This window comes from Plecotus auritus (assembly GCF_963455305.1).
Source record: "Plecotus auritus genome assembly, chromosome: 9".
Classification (NCBI taxonomy): Eukaryota; Metazoa; Chordata; class Mammalia; order Chiroptera; family Vespertilionidae; genus Plecotus; species Plecotus auritus.
The window spans coordinates 115,821,531-115,846,235 of NC_137783.1; the positions used below are offsets into that span (position 1 = coordinate 115,821,531).

General features: G+C 47.4%; 1 protein-coding gene across 6 annotated transcripts in view; it reads left to right on the plus strand.

Moving 5' to 3' along the window:
• PPFIBP2 (PPFIA binding protein 2) overlaps window positions 1–24,705 on the plus strand; it is a 133,184-nt gene that overhangs the window by 52,370 nt on the left and 56,109 nt on the right. For 3 of the 6 annotated variants that reach the window (XM_080641601.1, XM_080641603.1, XM_080641591.1), the window contains exons 1-2: window positions 4,228–4,503; window positions 21,752–21,844. In XM_080641601.1, the coding sequence (XP_080497727.1) occupies window positions 4,456–4,503; window positions 21,752–21,844 (141 nt within the window). In that variant the 5' untranslated portion in view covers window positions 4,228–4,455. Of the gene's footprint in view, window positions 1–4,227; window positions 4,504–21,751; window positions 21,845–24,705 lie in introns of those variants that run through there. The other 3 variants (XM_080641600.1, XM_080641599.1, XM_080641588.1) reach the window with 1 other exon arrangement.

The window sequence follows — 24,705 nt, forward strand, 5'->3', positions numbered from 1 at the left end:
TCACACACCCCGGGGTCTTCTGCCCTCTCAGGCACCACTGGTAGGCAGGCAGGCGGGCTCCGGGGAATTCCTGCTTCCAGGCAAACTTGCTCAGTACCCTGTGATTCAAGGAACTTTGAAAGGTTTTCCTACTCAGCCAATATCCTGAGACCAGCAGTGTGAGCAGCACCTGAGAGCTTGTTAGTGATGCACGGTCTCAACCTACTGGGTTAGAATCTGAACTCTTACAAGAACTCCCTCCGGCTCAGGCGGTTCATGATAGGCAGGGAAGCCCTGTCCTGGCCCAAGGGTCTGCAGTCTATGGCCTGCCTTCAGCCCGTTGCCTCGTTCTTACGCCCCATGAGCTAAGAATGATTTTTACATGTTTGGATGATTGAGAGAAGTCCCAAGAAGAATATATTGTGATGTAAAAATGATATAAAATTCCATTTTCAGGGCCCATGAATAAAATGTTACTGGGACACAGCCATGCTCGTTGGCTTACATGTTGTCTGTGGCTGCTTTTGCACTGCAATTGGCAGTTGAGTGTGACAGAGACCATATGGCCCACAAAGTCCAAAACATTTGCCATCTGGCTCTTTATCACTGTGGGGACCTAGGACTGCAGCAGCCAGGATGTTATTTTACGAGCAGAGCTTGACTGTCAGCCCAAATGAGCAGGGTCCTGAGCTCGCCCCTGTCAACCTCCTCTTCTCCCCTCTCCGCTTCGGCACGGCAGGCTCACTGTGCAGCACACCTGCTGAGAGACTTACCGGCGTCCTGGCCCCTGTCACCAGGGCTCAGAGGACCCACAAGACCCCTTTCAGTCCACGTTCTGCTTGATTAGATGCTGCTGACTCCTGGCAGCTGCAGGAGGAGCAAAACCTCACAAACCCCACCCCCACTCATTCCCACACATACCTGGGATTCCAGCCGGGAAGGTGGCTGTCCTGGGGTGCCCTCTAGGCTCTGAGGTGAGGAGGAGGGGAAGCTCCATGAGTGGTACCCAGGCTCCTGCCTGTTTCCATAGCTGGCACCTCATGTTTCAGGCAATAATGAGTGGAGCCGGTGCCAGTGAGTGAATTGCTTTGGGGAAGTACCCGAGGGCTGTCAGGGTCACTGCAATGACCCCTATTTGTGTGCCCTGTGTGGTTCCCAGAATTTCTCTCTTTGCAGATGGGTCCAGGGACTGAGACTCCACCTCGAAGAGGCAGCATAATGGAAGCAGAAACCCCACCCCTCCTTCATAGGAGCAGCCTAAACCTTTCAGAGTAACCACATAGGCCAACTATAGTCCAGGCTTCCAATCTTTTGGGAGTCATGGATCATTTTCTGATGAAAACTTTATTTTCAGAGACATAATGACGTATGCATACAAATACTAGTGGCCTATCTGATCCCCAAAGCCCCTCTATGAACTGCTATGAGGTGCCTAGGGTGGGGGGGGGGGCTTCTGAGTGAGGTGGGGAGACCAGGGCTTGACTCGTTGGCGCAATGATGGGGTCACATCTGGGCCAGCTGCCACCTGGGGGATAGTGCGTGCAAAGGAGCCAGCTGCTCCTGTATCCACCACATCTCAGCCACCAGCCACACACACACACACATGCCCTGCTCCTAGCTCTTTTGGAATGTTGTTTTATGGATTTTTGGGTTGAATTACGAAGAAATAAAATGTACTTTGGTGTTTTTAAAAAGTGAGGAGCTGAGGTAAGAATTGCTCCTTGAGGATACCATAAAAATATGTCAGGAATTTAGCTGCAACTTGTCTGGTTCCCTCCCTCTGCCCCTCCCTCCCTCTTCACCTCCCTCCTGCCTCTCCTTTCCCAGTCTCCTTCCCACAACCAGTTCATCACACAGGAGTTGAGCTAATGGGCAAAATTGGCCTTGTCCTTTCCTCTTTGAGTCGAGCATCTTTAGTCTGGAACAACAGAACTTAAGACTTGTTTTCTCCAAGTATCACTTTAGTCCTTTCTTGCCAGTCTTACCATTTGAGCCTCATTCTTTCATTCAAAAAACCGTGTCCGTTCTTACCTTGTAGCAAGAATTGTACTAGGCATGGGAGTTAGAGCAGCAAATCAGGGCTCAGACACATGTCCTCAGTCTGGTAAAGAGGGCAGATATATAAACTGTGGGGCAGGTGGTGGAGCAGGGATGGTGAGCAGGCAGCTCCCCATGGGCAGGTGGGGGTTGTTGCCACGGTCCCCTCTTGCCTCCATCCCCTCTTTCCTCCTCTCATACCAAAACCTATGAAGAACACCAAGCCTCCCTCCAAGGGGGCAGGGCCTGGGACTGTGCCCTGCCTCTCTGTCTAGCCCCCAAATCAACTCCTAGACCTTTTCCTTCCTGGAGCCCCAGAAACAGCTTTACCACATACCATGTGGTCGTTCCTTATTTTTCCCAGGGCAGGAAGTCCATTTCATTTGCCTTGGATGCTGGGCAAATGTCTTCATTTGACTTTCTTAGGCTTTCAGACAGAAAAAAAAAAAAAAATTAAGAAGGCCAGCCTAACACGGTCGGTGTTGCTCAGCGGTTGAGCATCAATCTATGAACCAGGAGGTCTCAGTTCCATTCCCGGTCTGGGCACGTGTCCAGGTTGCAGGCTCTGTCCCCAGAGTGGACCATACAGGAGGCAGCCGATCAGTGATTGTCTCTCATCATTGATGTTTCTATCTCTCTCCTTGCCCTCTCGCTTCCTCTCTGAAATAAATAAAAAATATTTTTTAAAAAGAAGGCCTGCCTACCCTGCAGCCTTAGAGATGGTCTTCATTAACACATCCTATCACAGCTCTGGGCAGGGAACCTCGCCTGGGTGGGGCCCGGGCTGAGCTCTGGAACTGGGCCAGAGGTGAGAAGGGAGGAGAGCCCAGTGCATGGGCAGCAGAGCCTGCTTTTCCTTTCTGGCCTCGGATCAGGGTGTGTCTGCAGGAATGTACTCCTCCCTTCGTGCCAGCTGCTGGCCAGAGCTCTCCCGCCTCCCTGTGATCTGTGGGCTGAGCCACCCTCAAGGATCAGGCTGCAGGATACGTTTCTGCTTCATCCCCAGGCCCTGCTTTTGGGCCCTGGTGAATGTTGATGCTGCTCTGAGAGGCACCTCGACACGCAGAAAAGCCTCCTCCTCAGGCTGGGAGCTCCTGGTGACTCGCAGGGTGCCAGAGGGCCCGCAGTCACAAGATGCCTGTCTGCAAGTCATTTGCGCAGCAGAGCTCAGAGCCCTTTCATGTAACCGCAATTCCTGCTGCCCCCACATCAAAGATCGCTTTCATAACCAGTCATAGGCAAAGGCTGGGCAGGGAGGAAAGCTGTTGGAGGGGAGCTCTCCGAGATGGCAGCATCTGAGGAGTGTGGAGAGGCCCCTGGAAAGCCGGCATGTGACCTGCCAATAGGAAAACAGACGAAGCTCCCTGTCTGCCAGGACAGCCAGCCTTCCTTCCGAGGCTCCTACCCAGAGCTCTCCTCTCCTGGACTCACATGCCTGGGCCTTACCCTTCCTCCCACCCTGGCTGGTGAGGAGGCGAGTCTGGAGTGGCACGGACCAGTGAGGCAGGCCTGGGACTTGACGGAAGCTGTACCACCCCCACCCCCCACCCCCAACCTGGTTCAGAACTCAACCCCAGGGAGCCCAGCAGTGGCTAGCTGCAGCCAGGAGCCTGACTCCCCCAAGTGGCAGAGGGCTCTGAGGTTACAGCAGTTGGTCTCCAGGGGCCAGTGTCACCAGCGCCAATGACAGCAGACACCCAGCAGGGCCAGGAACCCAGACGGGAGCTGGTTCCGAATCTGCTCTTTTTTGGAAACGATAGGCTTTCCTGGGGGCACAGCCAGGACAAGGGGTAGGCGTGGGCTTCGGGGTGGGGGTCAACTGTGTGTGGGAACCAGCAGCTCCTCCAAGAGCAGCGCTTATTTATAGTCTTCTCCCGGGTCCCAAATAAACCGAGAGCAGCTGGGAGCCTGTGGGTAAATGCAGAGAGCGGCAGAGACAGGAAATCAGGGTCTCTCCATAATGAGTTCCAGCCACTGCAGAGCGGGGAAGCCAGACGAGGAATTTTCTTCAGGACTGTTTCCCTCTGGCAGGCTCTGGTATTATCACCAAAAGAATGTTTCCGTGTGTGTGTGTGTGTGTGTGTGTGTGTGTGTGTGTGTGTGTGTGTGTGTGACTCCTGTACGAGTCTGTCTCTCCCCCTACCTTTGTGTTAGGTTTGATCGCTCCGCGGGCTCTGCATCTCAGCGCTGGTGCCCACGTGCGTCTGTGGGGGCGGCGGGGGAGGATCTGGAGCAGCCTGGCCTGGGCTGAGCCCTTGTGTATCTGAAACTGTTTAGGCAAAGGCTGGAGGACGCAGGCCAGGGATGTGGGGAAACTTGAACACAGCTTGACGTTCCCGAGGGGGAGGGGCAGAGACAAGAAGGAGGAGAAAACTTGGTCTCTGGCCAGAAAAAGGGTTTTTCAGCCAAGGAGTCCAACTGCTGACATGGGTGCCCAGCATGGATGGGGACATTGATGTGTACAAGCACTTTGCGTGGCTGAAGAGGGTAAGTGAATGGTTGCTTTGTATGAGTCTCGGTGGAGTGATTGAGGGCAGAGACCCTTGCGTGGGGGGAGGTTGTGTGTTGAGGGGGAAGGGATGTATCCTGCAAAGCTCTGTGTGGCCAAGTTCTTCATGAGAATCTAATTATAGACACCAGGGAGAAGCAGCCAGCTGTCTTTGTTTCTCCTCTGACATTCTAGTGAATGTGCCTCTGTCCCAAAGGCCAGAATGGAGTGAGGAAAGTTAGCTGCTTTAACTTTGGCACTCACACCTTTGGAGGCTCCAAACACCGTGCCCTGAAAAGGTGTTCACCGCTTTTGCTTTTTGGTTTGAGGGCACCTACTGGAGGCTGCTGCCGTAGAATGCACTGAATTGGGAAGTTGTTAAGCTTTTTCTCAGCCCCGATGTTATCCAATGTGGAGAGAAGTGAGCTGTCAGTCGAAAGCGGCTGTGTTTCCGGAGGCAGGCTCTCTGGGGAGTTCTCTGCTGAATGCTCTGGAGCCCCAGGGTTTAGGCTGCCAGTTGTTCTTGCCCTTTGTTGAGGGGGTGAGCGCAAGTGAGCGGTGTGAGCAAGGAATGAATGAACACTGGGTACTGGAGTAGCACCTGTACTCCCAGAATTCAGGCTCTTCCCTCCTTTGTGACCCCCTCATAACCGGCTGAGAGGGGTATCCATTTCTTTTCACACTGAGGCTGAATGTTTTGCAGAGGCAGTAAGGGCAGAAGCAGCTGACAGATAAGAGATCTGATTTTATAACTGGGGAGGAGGAGAAGGGACCGGAAGTAACCAGCTCAGAAGGCTCCAACCCAAACGCCCAAACACTGTGCCTGTTGGCTTTTGCGTGCACCCTCCGCATCGCGCACTTAGCAAATATTTGAGGTCCGGGTACTGGGAGTCCAGCGGTGAGCAAAGTAGAACCAGTCTCTGCTCTGGGGGATCTTCCTCTAGTGCAGGCGATGGAGGGTAAGCAGTCCCCGTCAACAGACCCCAATTGCTAATTGGTAAGTATGGTGAGGAGGAGCAGGAGGCCCAGGAGGGCTACTGAAGATGGGGCAGGAGCCTTCAGGGAGCCCTCTTTAAGGAAATAACACTCACTGAAACCTGAGAGAGAAGTAGGAGTGAGTCAAGTGAAAAACAGGACGAAGAACATTCCATGCAAAGGGCATAGCATGTGCAAATGTCAGAAGGCAAGAGAGAGTTGGGCGGGTTTCTCGGGTGAGAGAAAGCCAGGGTGGCTGAGCTCGGTGACCGTGGGGAGAGGCAGGCGGATGCCAGATCACACAGGACAGCGCAGGCCGCAGTGATGGCTGTGGTGGGCGGTTTGTGTAAAGGGACTTGTAGCAGAGATGTGACATGGGATACACTGGGGGATCCAGTTTGTATTTTAAGAAAACGACTCTAGCTATGATGTGGTGTATGGTAAGCGGTGTTGCGAAAAGCGAGGCAGCTGAATGAAATTAGCTCGAGGGCTTGCCGTTATCAACCAGCACAAACCCCTCATTTAGCCAAGCCCAAAAGAGGCCCGAACCTCATGGCTCTTAGTGTTATAGCTATTAGTGGTGGTGCAGCCTGATCTTGAACCCTGTTCGCTGTCTCCCTGTCCGGTTCTCCTTCCTCATCTCTTCTGCCAAATATGTAGGAAATTATTGGTTTAGAACCCAGCAGAAATCCTGTTGTGTTCAGTCCCTGCTCGGCTTTGCGACGGGGGCATTGCAGCCACCAGAGAGCATGCTGAAGAGATGAGACATTCTGGCAAAGGTTTGCATCCATCGTCTTAAGCATTTAAAAAGCTTCATTAGGGAGACACTGGGTGGGGTGGGGAATAGATAAGAAGTACACTTCCCATCACGTAGCCTTTATTTTTCTATATCCCAAAATGAGGCTTTTTAACCGGGGGGTCTTGTAGCTATCATGTGCCTGGGATGGTTGGCGCCCTGTCCCACCCACTGGGCAGATGTGGCACTGCACCTTGAGGAGACGTTCTGTCTGTGGGGGGACTGATTCTGGATGGAATGCCACATAAGAACGCCCCTGCTGTCCTGAGACGGCTGTGAGCTCTGCCTCCACGTATTGGATATATTTAATAGGCAGTATCATCAGAGTCTCTTTCATTTTCTCCACCTCAGAACCTATTGCCAAGATTCTCCTTTTTAAAACCCCCCTTTTCTTCCTGGGCCCCCAAGCACTTGTCCTCAGTCTGGAAGAGAGAGCCCAGGCTCTTCTGCTGGCTTGGCTTTGAGACCTTTTACAGCCCAGCCTTCACTTACCTTTCTAGTTTCATCATTTTACATCCACTCTGGTGGGCTCCCCAGTATACTCCCTCCCTTTTCTAGCTTATCCCCAATGCCCTCCTTCTCTTCATCCGACTCCCTCAAGGCCCTCCTTTTCCATCAGCCCCTTGCTGACCTCATCCCTGTAGTGGATGCCTCCAGGAGGGTGGGTCTCCAGTCCTTCCTGTCTGCCCAGCTCACCCACCCCTCCTCAAGCCAAGGTGACTTGGAGAGCAGGTTTCTCTTAGCCCAGAGTTTTGAAGGTGGAAACACTGGCTCCTTCATTTTCCCATGCTGAGGGGGTGGTTCTAGAAGAAGAGGTGCCTGGATGAGGTGTGACCTGGTGAGCAGTCTAGCAGCCCTTGCCCTTTGACCAGACCAGGAGGGCAGTGCCTGGGAGCAAGACAGAGTCTTTGAATGTTGGGGCAATGAGGGAGATGCCTGTGGTCAGGGAGGAACAGAGCCTGAAGGGGAGGTATTTGCTCAGAAAAGAAACATTGTTCAGTGGCCTTGGAGTGGGGGGTGGACACTGTGCACCATTAGAATAAAGAATATGCAATTTTCCCCTAGCTGGTTTGGCTCAGTGGATAGAGTATTGGCCTGTGGACTGAAGGGTCCCAGGTTTGATTCTGGTCAAGGGCACATGCCTCGGTTGCAGATTCAATCCCAGCTCAGGTTGGGGTATGTGTGGGAGGCAACCAATCGATGTGTCTCTCTCACATTGATGTTTCTCTCTCTACGTCTCTCCCCTTCCCTTCCACTCTCTGTAAAAATCAAAGTAAAAATATCCTTGGGTGAGGATTAACAAATAAACAAACAAAATATATGCAATTTTAAGAATGGCCTGGATGGAATCCTGGTTTTGCCACACTCATCAGCTATATCACCTTAGGCAGGTAACCTCAGAAGCTGGGATTTCTTCATCTATAACATAAGGAAGACAAGTGCCTGCCACATCCAGGTTTTGTGAGGCTCAAGTAAGATACTGTATGTAAAACGTTTAGCATAGTGCCATGAACATAGGAAACCTGCAATAAAAGTTAACTGCTGCTGCCCATTACCAGGCAGGGAATTGAAAGAGGAACTGATGGGACCAGTTTGGTTCTCTCCTAGCTGTGCATCTTAGGCCAGTGGTCGGCAAACTCATTAGTCAACAGAGCGGCAAACCGCGGCTCGCGAGCCGCAGTTTGCCGACCACTGTCTTAGGCCATTCATTTCTTCAGTTCTCAGCCCCTTTTTCACATTCCAGGTCAAGGCCTCAGACCAAAGCATGCTAAGAACCTACACGAGGCAGCTGCGACCTGGCCCTCTGTGAATAACCGCAGGCCCCAGTGGCTGTTGGCTCTGGCCAGCTGGGCTCTGGCTGCTGAGTGAGAGCTGACCAGAACTGGTCCTCCAGCTCCTTCCCCAACAGACAGCCCAGGGGCAATGTAATCTCCTGCCACAAGTATTCGGAGGGTCCTCTGCCCCTCAGCTGTTCCATTCCTGACTGACTCATCAACAGCTCACACCTGCCCTGCTTTGAGACCAGTGGCTCCAACCTCCATAGTCATGAAAGAGCCTCTAAAAGCAGCTCCAAGCAGGGCTCATTCTTCCAGGGATAGAAACCCCAGCACTATCAGCATCTTCACACTATTCCTGGCTTCTAGCACTCTCCGTGTTTAAGCTGGATTTCAACTCAGAGTCACAAAGAAAGTGGTCCGCCATGCAATTGGCTTGTTTTCTGTAATAGATTGCGGAATTAATGCAAACTGCTGCCATAAGACTTTATTCTGTATCTTCTGGTGCTCAAATGGTTGATCCAGTAACCTGGCCACTTGGGCCAGAAGAGCTGCAAAGACAGACGGACACCCAGGCATCTTGGACACGGCCTTGCCTTGTGCTCAAGTCAGACTGCTGTGAAAGCTGGAGGAGCAGGTGGCAGCGTCTGTGAAAGATCCTGGATCAAACTCCTTGAGTTCAAATCTCAGCTCTGGGCAACCATGAACAATTGATTTAACCTTCCTGAGATTCAGTTCCCTTGACTCTAAAATATGGATAAATAATTCAAAATATGTAAAATGCTTAGAAGGTCCTTCATACGTGTTAATTAAGGTGGTGATGACCTTGACCATAGCTGACAGCCTCTGGTTACCCCAGAGCCATGAACCCAGCCTTGATTCTGGGCAGAGAGGTTTTCCAAGACCAAGAAAGGGAAGACAGTGGGTATGGTTCCTCGAGGTTCTAGATGTCTACAGTGTCCTATAGGTATATCCCATTTTTAGTCAATGCACCCAAAATGCCCACCACTCATAGTCCCCAGTATAATTTAGTGGCCAATATTCTACCACCTCTGACCCTAGCACCCGTGACTCCTGTCTGCCATCTCTTTGGAGAGGCCCCAGGCTTCTTTCCCAGCAGGATTTAACAAGGTGGCATCATACCAGAGTCACTTACTGAGGAGCTTGTTGATGCTCCAGAGCCACGCAGCCATGAGTGGTTCTGTGGGCTGGCAACAGCGCCTGGGGACTTTGACTCATCCCTGAATTCCTCCATTCCTCATCCTTAACAGCTCTTTCACATCTTCCCATTTGTCCCCAACCATAGACTCCCCTCTCAACTGATGTCAACACCTGCTTCATTGGAAAAAAAAAATAGCCACTTTGATGACCCTCTCCTCTTCCCTTCCCATCACCACAAAATGCAACTATATGCACAGCGATCATTTTTAAAATCTTCTCTTCTGTTTCAGGGGCCAAGAGTTCCTTCCCTTGGCCAAGGCTATCCCATTATCCCGTCCTCCTGACCCAATCCTCTTCTACCTCCTCTTGTTTCTCTGGTTTTCTTTTCTCAGCTCCTCCCTGCCTACTTATCCCTTGCCCTTGGCAGAAAATATGTTTTCTCAATTCTTAGAGAAAAAGAAACCAGAACTATTTCTGACCCTATGAGTGCCTTTCCATGCTGACTTACATCTTACCTTCCTTTAACCATCAGGAATCTTGAAAGAGCAGGCTGAAAAGTCACCATCTCCTGGTCATTCCCAAACCACAGCACACTGGCTTTGTCCCTAAAGACATATTTCATATACCTTCGGTAGTGTTATTCTCACTGCCTCCAGCTCTCAAGCAACCTCTCCATCCATTTCCCCCTGAATTCATTTCCATTTGGAAATCTTGTAGGGTTAATGGCATTCTTGTGACCATAGGACAAGCTTCTTACTGTGGCTCTCACATAATCCCATAATTTCTATCTATGGATCTTTCTCTCATGCCTGTCTGATTGTTGGCTCTCAGATAGAAGGTCCAGGCAGTCCAAGAAGCACTGGACAGTTTACTTCTAATGCCTCAGGAGAGCTAAAACAGTCACAGCACACCCTCGACCCCTAACCCCAGCACCTGATGCTGCCCCTCTGTCTCCAGACGTGTTGTTAATAGTAATGAGTCAGTGTGTCTATTGGAGTTGGTGAGATGAGGGAAGAGCATCACTCAAAGAGCCGCCTGTTGTTTCTCTCCACCTGGCTTTACTATCATCCCTTCACAAGATAACCAGCACACTTACAAATGCCACTTGTCCTATAGCCTAGTGCTGTGGTCCCTTATGCATCCACCCACAATCAAGAGCCTTTAGCAGGAACTAAGCTTATCCAAGGCTATGACTTGGAAAAAGATCCTGGTAAATTAAGTGCATTACTCACTCCAGATCCCCCCCAGGATGATTAGTTAGGAGCCTCCATGTGCATCACACCAACTCCTTGGTTGGAGAGCTTATAGACAGACTGTCCTCAAGGTACCCTTTGTTTTCTGTGTTAGTTCTGGAAACCTGAATGTGTTCATTGTAGCTTCATGGATAGCCTATCTGTATTGGGAAGACTCTAAAGATGCTGTTCCCCTATTCTCCTGGGAAAGTTACTTCGTAGTTTTTAAGACTTGATCATTCAAGTGGCGATTCCACTTAAAGCCTCTCCTGTCCTTGGAAAGTGTAATTGACTCATCCCTCCCTTCTGCCACTGCTGCTGGCTTAGGTACATCTCTATGGCAGTACTTGCCACATCGCCCAAAAGACTACAGAGCTTTTTGATGGCAGGGATGAAAGCATTTGTTTAGCACTCAGTGTGGTGCCTTGTAGGTGTTCAGGAATATTGACGTCATTCAATAAATAAATGAATAAAACACAATAATATGAACATTGGTCTAACCAAGCTATTTAATTTGCTTTATGAACTGTGCTTTGCTTTTCCATGAATGTGAGTAGGTAGATAGGAGACTCGGTAAATTCCTGTTTTCTTTTCATTAGCCGGATAATGAAGATTTAGAAAGTTTAGAAACTTGACCCGACTGAAAAGAAGTAAGAAATGGTGGACCTTGAAAATGACTTCAGGTTTTCTGACTGCACAGAATGTAGTCAAACACTGCTACAGTTAAATATTTTACCCTTTGTTCTCCCTGCGTGATCTACAATAATAATTTGCTTCATGTTGATATTTACTGCTGTGTTGCTGACAATTACCTGAAAGAGAAGTTGTGGTGCTTCACTGGGCTGGAAAAAGTTTAGCTAAATCAGAAAGCAGGTCTAATTAAGCAAGTTTATTCTATATCTATAAAAGGCTAAGTTGACTTGCACATGCACGATACACATAAAGCTCTTGCTGGTGCCAATCACACACGTGTGTTTCGATCTGTCATTGTCAATCATGAATTTGGTTGACACTTCTATTATAGAGAAAGGGCGAATAGTGATATTAAAATATTTCTTCTAATTAATTTCCTTTCAATGTGCATGAATCCATGCACTGAACCACTAGTTTATATATAATTGAAACCAAGAGGTGAATGGTATAAGAAGGTCAAGGTCAGAATAAAGTATCTCTTGTTGGACTCCTGGTAGCTAAAGATCTGATTGCATGTCATTCACACTACATTTGGAAGAAACTTTTAAAACTGTGTCAAAGATAGTACATTGGCTTGATTATTCTTCGTCTAGAAAAAGTGGAACTGATCTGGGAACCATTGGTTTTGTAACAACTGCTAGATAGCTTCTAAGTCCTTAACCAGAGGTTCTCCTATTTACAGGCACCTGTCTACACTCATAGTGCCTGGTTCCCTTGGTGATGGGTAACCTGAGCCATTTAATGGGAATTGACTGTAGCTGCTATGACCCACTTATTCTCATTCTTTGTTTTTTTGGTTCCCTTATTTTTAAGGTGTACATTTTTCAAGTTCCCAAATGTGAGTAGTGCCTTGGACATGTCCCCTGTGCCCAGCAGTCGTGGCTTACTTGAAATTGGTTTTCTGAATTTGATTAGATCCCTTTGAGCAGACAGCCCGAAATACTGCATATTTTTGTTGTTGTTTCCTCATTCAGCTAGAAACACATGCCTTCTATGTATTTAGTGACTAAAGAAGGGAAAACCATCCCTAGACTTATCCAGGGCCAAGGCTTACCCAGTGTGTTGTGTCCAAAGTCTCAGTGTATTTTCAGGCAAGGAGCCATCATGTAATTTAAAATTATCTGATTGGTGGGGACAGCATAAATAGTGAGCCCAGGATCCTGAGGGAACTGGAATCTATAGCTTATTAGAAGCGCTAAGGGAAGTGACTGTTCACCTGGTGAAAACTGTAGACTTTGATATCAGAAAAGGGAGAGCAGGTGTATTTTTGAGGATCCTATGGCTGGAGCACTGAGAAGCACCTGTGGCTCTGAACAACGACACACGATGGTGAGAGCTGCCACACCGGGGAGCTGACTGCGTTAGGATATTCCTCGGCACTGCACACTTGCATACCAGATGACACCCTCATGTGATCCCTTGCCTGCCCCACATGACCACTCTTGAGCCAGCTCTTGCCCCAGGGTCAGCTGGTAGTAGCACGTCTCCGATCTCCGGGACATGTCCGTCAGGGAATGGTGCAGCATCGCCCTCACCCAGCATCCTTGAGAGCAAGAGCGAACAGAGCATTCATGCAGGGCGTGCTCTCCTGGCAGAGGCCAGCCAGGCTGTGACGGAGTCCTGCTGCTGGGGATCGGATGGCCCCCAGCCATGGCATCAGGCACACATCCCACCCAGAACTCTGCAGAGACCTGACACGGCTCTCCCTTGGCCAAGCTGCCGTGGGAGAGCCAGGCCAGGAGTGAGCAAGTATTGTGGAATCTGACCAGCCATGCGGGCCCAAGGGTGATGCCTCAGAGGAGGCTGCCTAGGGCAATTTGGCTGGAAAGCATGTTTAGCTTAAATTTGACCTGACTTCTGGATTGTAACAAATAATAATTCCAGTTTTACGATGGTTCATTACTACCTATTGATATTCTCACTGTGCTCATTCTAAACATGCACGTAGCACACAGTACTTAGAGTATGTCGTAAAATATTGTAAAGAAGGAAAAAATGTGGCCATTGTAGGTATGACTCAAAACACAGGCATCTGTTCAGGGACAGTGCAAAAGTGAACACGTCCTCAGTCCTCAGCTGCTTATGCCACAGGCACGGTTCCAGTGCCCTCAGCCAGCGGTGGTGCTGTGCTGTCACTCAGGCCGCCTTTTGTCTTTTCCAGCCCGAAAGTATGTTGGTTGTTGTCCCCTTGGGTTGTTTGTGCAGACTTTTACAGATACGTCCTAGGCATCCTGATCAGAAACGTTGCCTTGTTTTGTTTTCTTGCACAAAAAGAGTTAATTAAAACTGTCAGCACAAGGGATGAACTATTTCTAACTCTACTTTGGTCTTTTTGGCTCAAACAAAGGCAATTTAATGATTTCCGTATTTCCGCAATCATTTCGAAACTGTTTATATTACACAGAGGAAATATTAGAGCATCCTGCTATAAAGAGCACGCTGCACTTTCATTCCCACGAGTTTTTGTGTGTAATGATCTAATGGACCCTCTATGTCGCTCTGTGAGGTATAATTTTCTCTATTTGAAGGATGGGACGTCTGAGATGAGGTGACCTTCCTGAGGTTACACATGGTTAGAGCCATTTCTTGCTGCCCTTGTTCTGCAGAGAAGGCTTAATCCCCACTTCTCCAATCCCCCGAACCCCCAGTTGATGCTGAGGGGGCTGTTGCATCTTGTATCATTCCCTGTCTTTACTTTGTCATTTCCCTGTCTTGTTCTACGTGGGAAATAAGAATGAAGGCCAACAGGTGGTGGATAGGAAGCCATCCATTCCACACACAAAGGAGCCTGGGTGCCTTTTTTATCCCAGTACATCCCACACAGACACACCCTGTGCCACAAAGTAGATTCCCTTTGGCCCTTGATGATAATCCTGGTTTTAACTACAGTTGGCTCAGAGCTGACAATGCCATCTTCAAAATTGCCAGTTCAAGCAAATCAGGCAACAGTGGGCAGAATTCCTTTGTAATTTATGTCCCAATAGTAGGAATTCTTTCTTGTATGTCTGTTGCCAAAGGAGTACACTTCAGTTAGTTGATTGATTGATTGATCGGTCTCCCTTTGAGATAAATGCATTAGCCTGAACTTTTGGTTGTAAGTAACAGAAACTCTGCTTGAACCAGTACAGGCCCAGAAGGGACTAACAGGGAGGGCGGGGCCATATCTCTGCCTTTATACAGCGTGAACCAGAGATGAGAATGCCTCCATCCTCTATATTTTCTCGATTTTCATACATTTCTGTGCATGATGGCTTCATAGCTGACTCCTTCTGCAAACCAGCTGCCTCCAAATGGAGGGGACATGGTTACCGATAACCTCAGAACCTTCTGGCACCACTCACTACCATTTTCTGTTTTCATGTTTACAAATTCAGAGGGAAGATTCCAACCAGCCACGTTTGGATCAGGTGACTGGGAGGTGAGGATTGTCTCTAAAAAGATGACAGCCCTCACTTCTGCCAGGTGGTCAAGGTCAAGGTAATGACCCCAGCCTATTCTGGGCGGACAGGCCATAGGTTTCACTAAAGAAGTGTTCAGAAGAATTCTGTCTGTATTGGTCTTCTCCATCCCTTTTCTTTAGCACAGGTGACATTGACTAGTCTGAGCTTCTCTGCAACTAATGAGAAGGTTTCTTTTGGGAGGCCTTAGACATCCTTTAATAATCTCATCTCTAATTAAAATGCAGTGTTTCTCAAGATATGGAAACATACTTTATTTCTTGAGTCTTCTAGCATCCAACTCCCAGTACATGAGGAACTTTCTAAGAATAAACTCCTTTTACGCTTACCCATGGGAGAGGTGGGGGCAGAATTCAATTGAGATTAGGCTAGTGACCTTGTATAGTCCGAACTGCCTTTTATGTAGAGACTGTGCCCATGCTGGAACCTTGTTGGTCAGTCTACTCTCCATCCTGTCTCTCATTGCTCTCCAGTCACCGAGGCTGATTAACTATCATCATCAACTCCCTGACCCCCAACCATAGAACATCCTGTGCAGCTGCTATAGCAACCTGAAGCCTTTCCCTCCACTTAGAGATGGCTTTAAAAATAGCCCCACCTGTCCTTGCCAGTATTGCTCAGTGATTGGAGCATCGGCCCATGCACCAAAGGGTCACAGGTTCGATTCCCAGTCAAGGGCACATACCTGGGTTGTGGGTTCAATCCCCAGCCCCAATCTGGGCACGTGTGGGAAGCACCCAATCAATGTGTCTCTCCCTCTCTCTCCCCCACTTCCTACCTCCCTTTCTCTTTCAAAAATCAGTAGGAAAAATATCCTCTAGTGAGGATTAAAAAAATATATAGATCCCCACCTTACTCTGTGGACTGCTGAAGCTATGCATTAGGCCTGCCCAGCCTTAGCAGTGATAGCATTTTGGGTCTTCTTAGAAACAGACCCATAATCTGTAAGCCTTGAGGCACTGTGTTGTCTCTGTTCCAGAGGAATCTCATCAACATCACTTGTAAGGCCTGGGGAAGACTTTGATCTGATAACTCTTGGCTATGTTTTACATTTGCCTCCAACAGATCTGGGTTTTAGAGGCTGAATTCCTTGCATTCAAGATTTTTCCAGCCTTGTCCTGGCCGGTGTGGCTTAGTTGATTGAGCGTCTGTTGCATCCACCAAAAGGTCACCAGTTTGATTCCCAGTCAGAGCACATGCCCAGGTTGTGGACTTGGTCCCCAGTGGGGGATGTGCAGGAGGCAGCCAATCAACATTTCTCGCTCCCTCTTCACTCCCTTACTCTCTCTCTAAAATCAATTTAAAAATATATTTAAAAAAAAGATTTTGCCCAGCCTCTTGAGAGCAAAGCTTTGATAGAGGCAAAGATAGTTTAGATTCAATAATGTTGAGTAAAGTTCCTGAGGTATTGACAATATACATATAAAGAGAACGCCCCATCCTAATTCAGCTCTGTGATACAAGAGAGGAAGCATGTTGCACTGTGGCATTTCTTCAGTGGCATTTCTTCAGTTGAAATGCAAGAGGACATGGGAATGTATCTCTCAATCTCTTTACAGATCTCTTAGTCCCTCACAGTATCCATAGGTAATTGGATGATATAATCAGGAGCTCTGACTGTGGGAAGTTTTGATGAGATGATTCATTTTCCCTCTGTCATATTTGTAGAAATAACCATCAAAACAGAAGAGGAAATTTGATCAAATAGATGAGTAACCCAGTTTAGTACATTAGTTGTCCAATGAACAGGTCTAGCCTAGGGGCTACCATCATTGGTTGAATGAAAATGACCATTTTATTATTTATACTAGTGGCCTGGTGCACAAAATTCATGCACATTGAAAGGGGATTAATTAGAGGAAATATTTTAATATTTCTATTTGCCCTTTCTTTATAATAGAAGTATCAGAGATTAAAGAAAATTAATAAAATGTATATGAAAATCTTCCTCCTGTCAGAATCTGGGGTGCGCCGTGGGACCCAGAGTCAAGTCCCTGCCCACCCATGGCACCTCAAAGTCACACGAGACCCAGACTCACCCGGCCCCATCCCCATTGGGCGAGATCCAGACCCGGCCGGCCCCACCCTTGTCAAATTCTGCTGGGTGGGGGGCATAGCCTCAGGTCCCCCAGCGCAACCTCAGTTCCCCCGGCCCAGCGCCGGGGCGGGGGGCATGGCCTGAGGTCCCTGTCAAGCCTGGTGCCAGGGTGGGGGGCACAGCCTGAGGTCCCCTGGCCTGGCACCAGGGTGGGGGACGTGGCCTTAGGTCCCCTGTCAAGCCCCACCAGGCTGGGGGGGGGGGTGCACAGCCTCAGGTTCCTGCTGATTGCTCATTAAGGCTCATTACGGGAACTCGGCCTCTGCTGTGGGTGCATCCATCTTGTGTTACGGAAACCTCCACTGTGGGCGCCGTCATCTTTTGTGATGATGTGACAGTCAATTTGCATATTCCCTCTTTATTATATAGGATTCATCAATGGAATGAGCATTCTTAATAGCATAGAACTGGGTAGAAATTCTCCTTTAAATACACTTGCCATCTCAGAGTGGGGAGGAATGGAAATTTAGGATGTATCTTCCTTCTGAATGCAATTTGACTTTCTTCTGTGGATAGCTGGCTTGCTTCTCTTAACCTGACTTCATACATGGAGCTGGGCAACCACTCTATCACTGACTTACCCAACAGAGAATATGGACAAGACTTTTCAGAGACTCCCAAACCTAGAATCACTCAGGGACCCAGATGTATGGTCTCGGTATTGATCCAAGAATTCTACTACTGCAGTTCCACTGATAGAATTAAGGAAGCATACATACCCTCTGACAAAGCAAGTTCTTCTGAAAGTAGGGCAAAACAGAGCTATGTTCCAACCATGTCTTTTGAAACACATTTCTGGATAATTGGAATGGCATTTACATAACCACGTGGCCTTTTATGCCTTGATAACATATCTGTTTTGCAATCCAAAAATGACAACAGGAAATGATTGAACTTGTTGCCCAATTACTGGATCAGGGAGTTATACATTTATGTACCTCAGCTCAAATCCTCTCTTTGACTGATGGATGTTAGCATTCAACAAGATGATTCTAAGACAATCTTCTTGGCGCTGTTCTCAGATGCTTTCCAGGTTTTTCTTCAAGTGGAGGTGGCATTTTATTTTGGTCTGTGCTCTGCTGTTGATGGCAGTTTTGTTAAGAGGTCAGTCTCATCTATATTGTGAAGACGTGGCTCTGTATTTCACCAAAAGCCACTTTTATCTGGAACATTATCTCTGTCTCACTGCTGTTTAATACCTTTCAAAGGCTTGCTAGAGAACAGCAGTGATTTGGGTAGACTGTATGAGAGGAAGATGCTGGAACAGTGATTTGGATGAGGGAGGGACCTTTCTGCCATGAGCGTCACTGTGATCTGGGCCAATGTGGCTGGGTGAGAGGGGATGTGCCCCTCAAGTCTGTTATGAGAGGAATAAAATACCAGGCATCACTATTCTAGATTCTCAAACAGAGCTTCTAGAGTCGTCTAGACATTAAAGTACATTTTAATTACTCAAGAAAATAAACATTTTTTTTCTAAGAAACTCAAATATTATGGTTAAGGTAAAAGACGATCTTTATCAAACCTCCCATCCCCAGCTTTTTGTCACTTCCCCAGACACTTCCCCAGAGCACTGTTAAGTTTTGTTATGTAACCTTCCAAACATTTAATCTATTGATTTTCATATAGATAGCAATACCTATGGGGCTGTATAGTGTTGTTTTCTAGTACCACAATCTATTATGCATCTTGATATTTTAACTAATATGTCTTACATTTTTATAATGGTCCATACATATCTACCTCGTGTTTTTAAAAATTTTTTTATTGATTGATTTATATGAGAGAGAGAGGGAGAGAGAAACATCCATTTGTTGTTCCATTATTTATGCATTCATTGGTTATTCTTATTTGTGCCTTGACTAGGGATCAAACCCACAACTTTGACGTATCAGAACAATACTCTAACCAATCGCGCTACCCAGCCAGGGCTTTACTTCATGTTTTAAAATGCTGCAAGTTGTCTATAATATGAATAACCCACAGTTTACTTAGCCACTCCTCCAATAATGGACATTTAGGGTCAGACAAAATTTTCAAACCTTATTTTAAGTCAATTTTCATTTAATCTTAATATATAAAGCAAAATTGGTATTTGATCTGCTCCTCAATTAAGTTATAACAATAGAAAGCTTATCAATTTAGTACATGGTAATGTGGGCAAATTATCCATTTGTGCCTTGTTCATACACTTGTGCCTCAGTTTCTTTACCTGTAAAATGGGAATAAAAGCAATACCCATCTCATGGGGTTGTGGGAAGAAGTAAATAAGTTCATGTATGTCAGGTGCTCTCAACAGTGCCTGGCACATGTGAACAGTACCTACATGCTTGCTATGTGTTTACAGCACTGTGCTTGGACCACATTGTATCCGTCTCCATAGACTTGCTTTGGCCTTTGGCCATATTAACTCTTAACCTATTTAGAGGACATCACAGGAAAGCGTGAGTTCTGGGCTTGGTTTACTGTGAAGGTATTATCATGGATGCTGTTTTTCCCATTTCACAATCTCTGTGAAAATAAGAGGAGTTCCTCCCTTCCTCAGGGATAGTTGTGCTTCTCCCAGGCAGTTACTTTGATGTTACTGAACTGTTCTGTGCCTTTTTATTCATCATGCTCCCCTTTTTCCATTGACTGCTAGGGTGGATTTGGATTTTTGTATCTACTTCTAGTCTAGCATGTGCTGTAGATTCTAGTGCATGCCTGTTTTATATGAACTGAACTTACGATTGAAATCATCTTTCTTACTCTTCCATTTTTTTTCAACTAGTGAAAATAGCTGCCTCTGGATGAGTGTATGGGTTGACCTTTTGTTGTGATGAAGAACCTGCTGCGCTCCTTTGGACTGAGGCACGGTTGGCGCCCTGACTTGCTGGAGTCTTGCAGGAATTTTCCCTTTGGTCTTCTCTCCTTCACCTCCTGCTGGAGAAGTGGCAGCTGCCCGTGCTGGGTGGCCCTGTGCATATGCCAACTTTGGCACTGGGTTGGACATGCAGAGCTTCACGTGGGTGCCGGGGTCCTTTTCTATTCTCCCCACCCCCTGAACATCACCAACATGTCAGTTCTCTGACAGAGGAGCCTTTGACCTGCTGTTGAGAATTATTCTTCTCACTCTTCTTGTAAGACTCTGAGAAAATGTAGGCTATAATTATATCCTTAAATACTAGTCAGAGAGCTTGACCATGTGAGGACTGGAATATGAATTAATGTAACAACAATAAACTGCCATCAACACAAAGAAGCCCTTTGTGATTGTAAAAGCCCTTTGTCTATGGTGTGAAAGAGCTTCATAACAATGAACAAGACGCAGACTGCAGAGAGCTGGTGCAAAAGGCACTGGTGTGGCAGGGCCTTGGGCCCTGTCTGGCCTGAGCCTGGCACAGCCACCCTGGGAACTGGCCCCTGGGCTGGCCCTCCCACTGCATCTTCCACACTGCCAGTGCTTCTCTCCCAGTGTGACTCCTGCTTCAATGCAGAACGCTTGGTCCCTATTTCTGTTCTAGGGCCCAGCCTGGCTCTGCCATCTGCCCTTTCCCACACCTTCCATCCGAGCATCCTGGGGAAGGGGTGGGGCAAGGGAAGGAAGGAGGTGCCCTTTCTTAATGGAGGGGGGTTGGGAAGCCAATTCTGAAGGTTGGAATGTGGGGAAATGGGCTTTGGAGAAGGGAACCAGCTCCAGTCCCGTGCCTGGGCTCCTCACTGACTCTTCTGCACAATCATGACCTTCCTTTGGGGCACAGGTAACGTGTCTCATGAACATTGGAGCTTCCATTTCTCTGGAGCAGCCCAGATTATGATTGTCACTTCCCCATTTATCAATAACATCTACTTTTCAGACTGTCGGGCCCCTGGATGGCCGCTGGTGGGCCTCTGGTTTCGGCCTTTCATTCAGCACAGAGGGAGTGTTTGGTGGCATTGGGCCAGGTCTGTTGCATTAGCAGCTCCCTCACTCCTCCCCGCCACACCCAGGTCAGACACACCCTGAAAGTCACTCCAGATCCATCTCCAGCTCAGCGCATTTTATGAGATTCTGCCTCTCCTCTGCCATTTCTAATCTTTTCCCTTTCCTCTGTTTTCCATGGTTTCTGGCTACTTTCCATTTACTGTGTTTTCTCTGCTTACCCCTCTGAGAGCCCTTGGGGTTATTTAGGTTCTCTTCAAGATGTTTCATTGTAGCTTGCTTCTCTCAGCTCTAGCTTTGGTTGGTATGGCTCAGTGGTTGAGTGTCGACCCAGGAACCAAGTGGTCGCTGGTTTGATTCCCAGTCAGGGCACATGCCTGAGTTGTGGCTCAATCCCCAGTAGGGGTTGTGCAGGAGGCAGCCGATCTATGATGTTTCTCTCTCATTGGTGTTTCTATCTCTCTATCCCTTTCCCTCCCTCTGTTTCTAAAAATCAATAAAAACATAGGTTAAAAAAAAAAACACACACACACAGTGTGCCAGCATGGCTGCCAGAGCCCTAATCGAGGGGTGGGATTGGCCATTTCTGGAACAGATGTGTGAGTAGGTGAAGGGCCTTGCAGGTGGCATCCCCTGTCCTCCGTGCTCACTGTGATGTTCAGGACGGACCTCCATGCTGCGAGGTGTGCTTTGGCTCTGGAGAACCTGGCGTGAGAGTTAAGAGATACCAAGATCTCTGCAGGAGTTGTTCCCACATAGTTCTTTGGTGAATAGTATGAGCTTCCTGGGCTCCTCACAGAGTAGAACCACATTACTATTAGTGCCTCTGGCAGGCTGTGCCTCCAGCTAGACCGGACCCAACACATCCAGTCAAGTCGGGCACCACTGGGTCTGGAGCTCCACGGAGGCCTTCCTGGCCAAGGGTGAGGTCATCTGAGGGGGTGGTTTTGCCAACTTTCAAAACATACCCATCACTAGCATCTGGTCAGGTTCTCTTTGTCGTAGTTTTGGAATCCTGTTGTTTCCTGTTCAGGTGGGTGGTTTTGCACATATAATCAGTGCAACCGTCCACACAAATTGCATACTTCATTTGCAGGTTGGTAAGATGTTTTTCTAATCTTTTAAGTACATCCTTTTTCTTTTTCCCCTTCTCTTTAGTCCCAGGTAAATCACCACGGTGCTGCTAATAATGAAACATACCAGGAACGCTTGGCACGTCTAGAAGGAGACAAGGAGTCCCTCATATTACAGGTGGGTTCTTTTTGGTGGGAATCGCATATCCTATGACCTCCAACTCTGCAGCTGCCCTAAGTGGGGGAGAAGCACAGGGATTCTCTCTGTTGGGTTTATTTTGCTCCCAAAGTGTATGTTTTTAGAAAGATGTTTCCTGAAACACAGCAGAAAGTAACTGGGGTCACAATTTCACTCTGGACTTGGCTTTGGGGGGCTGTGAATGTATTCATTTATTCATCATGAACTACCGAGCACCCACCTTAATATGCTGGAAGCTCTGTGGCCAGGCTGGTTAATGGGGCCTTACCTTCTAGGAACCCAGGAGTCTTGCAAGGATGATAAACTGTGTCCTCATGTCACTAATGAAACAGCCATGACTGATCCGGGCCTAAGGGTGCATGTTAATGGGATCAGGCCCAAATAATCTGGAGGTAGATCTAGACTTGAACTTTGAGGCCAAATCCCCTAGATCAGTGGCCGGCAGAGTTTGCCGACCACTGCCTTCGATGGTAACATGGGGTAATAAGCCTTTGATGACTTTCTTGCTTCAAAGAGAGGAACTCCAAAACTCTTCCTGGAGATAGTCAAAGGAATACTTTCAGTTCTGAAAGCAAACATTCCTTGGTAGGACAGAAAGGTGAGCGTTCTTGTGGGAGGCCTATTGCTGTGGCAGGGGCTCTCCGCTATGCTAGCTCTCAGCTGCACGGATCAAACATCAAGGTCTGGTGTGCATTGATGTTCGGAGAATAATAGGATTAATATCCCAATCTTAGTTTTTTAAAAAGCTTGAAGGGTGCTGGACAAGACTGGTAGTGGAGCCGAAACCGGTTTGGCTCAGTGGATAGAGCGTCGGCCTGCGAACTGAAAGGTCCCGGGTTCGATTCCGGTCAAGGGCATGTACCTTGGTTGCGGGCACATCCCCAGTGGGAGGTGTGCAGGAGGCAGCTGATCGATGTTTCTCTCTCATCGATGTTTCTAGCTCTCTATCCCTCTCCCTTCCTCTCTGTGAAATATCAATAAAATATATTAAAAAAAAAAATAAAAAAAAAACTAAAAAAATGGTCTTTTAAAAAAAAAAAAAAAAGACTGGTAGTGGAATGGAGGAGGGGGCATGTAGGGTTCTGAGCCTCCCTCCCCTCCCCCCGCCCCCCCACCCCACAACTGTGGGCTTTAGCCTAGAGCCCTGGAGTTAGCACTAGAGTTAAGAGGCTGCAGTATGTTTGTTTGTTTTTAAATCTTATTTTACCTTATTTCTTGTATGCATTTCACTTCATTTTATGAATGTAAGAATAATAAATGATTACTTTAGAAACTTTGGAATAGCAAAAAGAGTTTAATGTTTTGGCCTTTTATCCCAGCCTTTTTTATCCTGTCCTACCCCTATCTTAAATAATTAAGCTCAAACCAATTATACAGTTACACAGTTGTTGTGTTTTCCCCTTCACTTCATTGATTTGGTTCATTAAAGAATATTTGAGTGCATACAGCTTGGCAGACACTGGTTGCAGGTGCTGGGGAAGCAGGATCGAAGGAAACAGATTAAGTCAGTCCCTGTGCTCAAGCTTCCATTCATGTGTGTGTGCTTGTGTGTGTGTAGACAGTAAACCAATACACAAAATGCTTCAGGTGGTGATAAATACTATGGAGAAAAATAGAGCAGAGTAAGGACTGTGTAGTCAGGCAAGACCTCCCCTGACAGGAGGACACCTGACTGGAGTTAGCGGGGAGCCACTTGGGTGCCTGGAGAAAAGCACATTCCAGGCCAAGGAAGTGGGGGTTCAGCACAGGCCCTGGGGTAGGGGTGTGCTCAGTGTGTGGGACAGAACAGGAAGGGGCCATCTGACTTGAATTGGTGACCTGCAGAGGGGCCTGTTGGGAACTGCCTTCAGAAAGGTACGGAGGCCAGATTATAGAGCCCATTAGAGCACAGATGTTTTGAGGAATGTGTAATTTGAAGTGCCACCCCAATGAGATGATTAATGAAAGAGTGTCCAGTTTAAAATTTTGTAGCAAACACTATGAAACTGCAAATTTTTGAACCAGAAACCTTCATGGCTGACATAACACATTCCTAGTTAGAGGATTACATTTTAATAAAAGTCCTGTGTGATCATCTCCTTGATGTGCATGTTGTTGTTTTGTGTGTGTTGTTTTTTTTTAAACTTCCAAATTCTTGAATAATCTTTAAATGATTGTAACACAATTGGAAACCTGCTTATTAGGAAAGTCAGAAGTGGATCCCGGCGATTTCTGTTCTGCCTGGAGCTTGTGGACAGACTTTCAGAGTTGCTCTCCCATCATCACCGCTGTTGAGTGGCCCCATGGGGTCCATTAGACAAACCCCAGCATAGCAAGGCCTCTTGCTTAGACTGAATTCTTTGAAGCCCTTGGCCCATATTTTCCTGGGTTTACTTGTAGAAGAACAAGGGGAATCACACAGAATCAAATACATCATTTCCAGGATTAGTTAAAAACAAATAAAACCAAAATCGTTTATCTCTTCATTAGAGTATAAGTTCTGAAGGCAAGGCGTTTCTTTTCTTTTTTTACCTTTGTATCTCTCCCAGTGTCTAAAATCATGCCTCGCATGTAGTAGGGGCTCAAAAATATTTGTTTTTATTACATAAAGGTTACATTCTAAGATCTTTATACTTCTTGTCCTAATTTTCTACACCTCTCCATTCGTAATTCCGAGTAGGTATTGAGGTTCCTCAGGACCCTTCAGCCCTGTGTGTCTTGAGTCAGACGTGCAGCTGAGCTATGAGCTATGGAATGCTACAGACCACATGTCATTCCTTAGGGTACCATGGCGTGGTACAGACTACAGTGTAGGTGTTAATCCTTATAGTAAGATTAACTGGAACACATCCTTCCCAAAC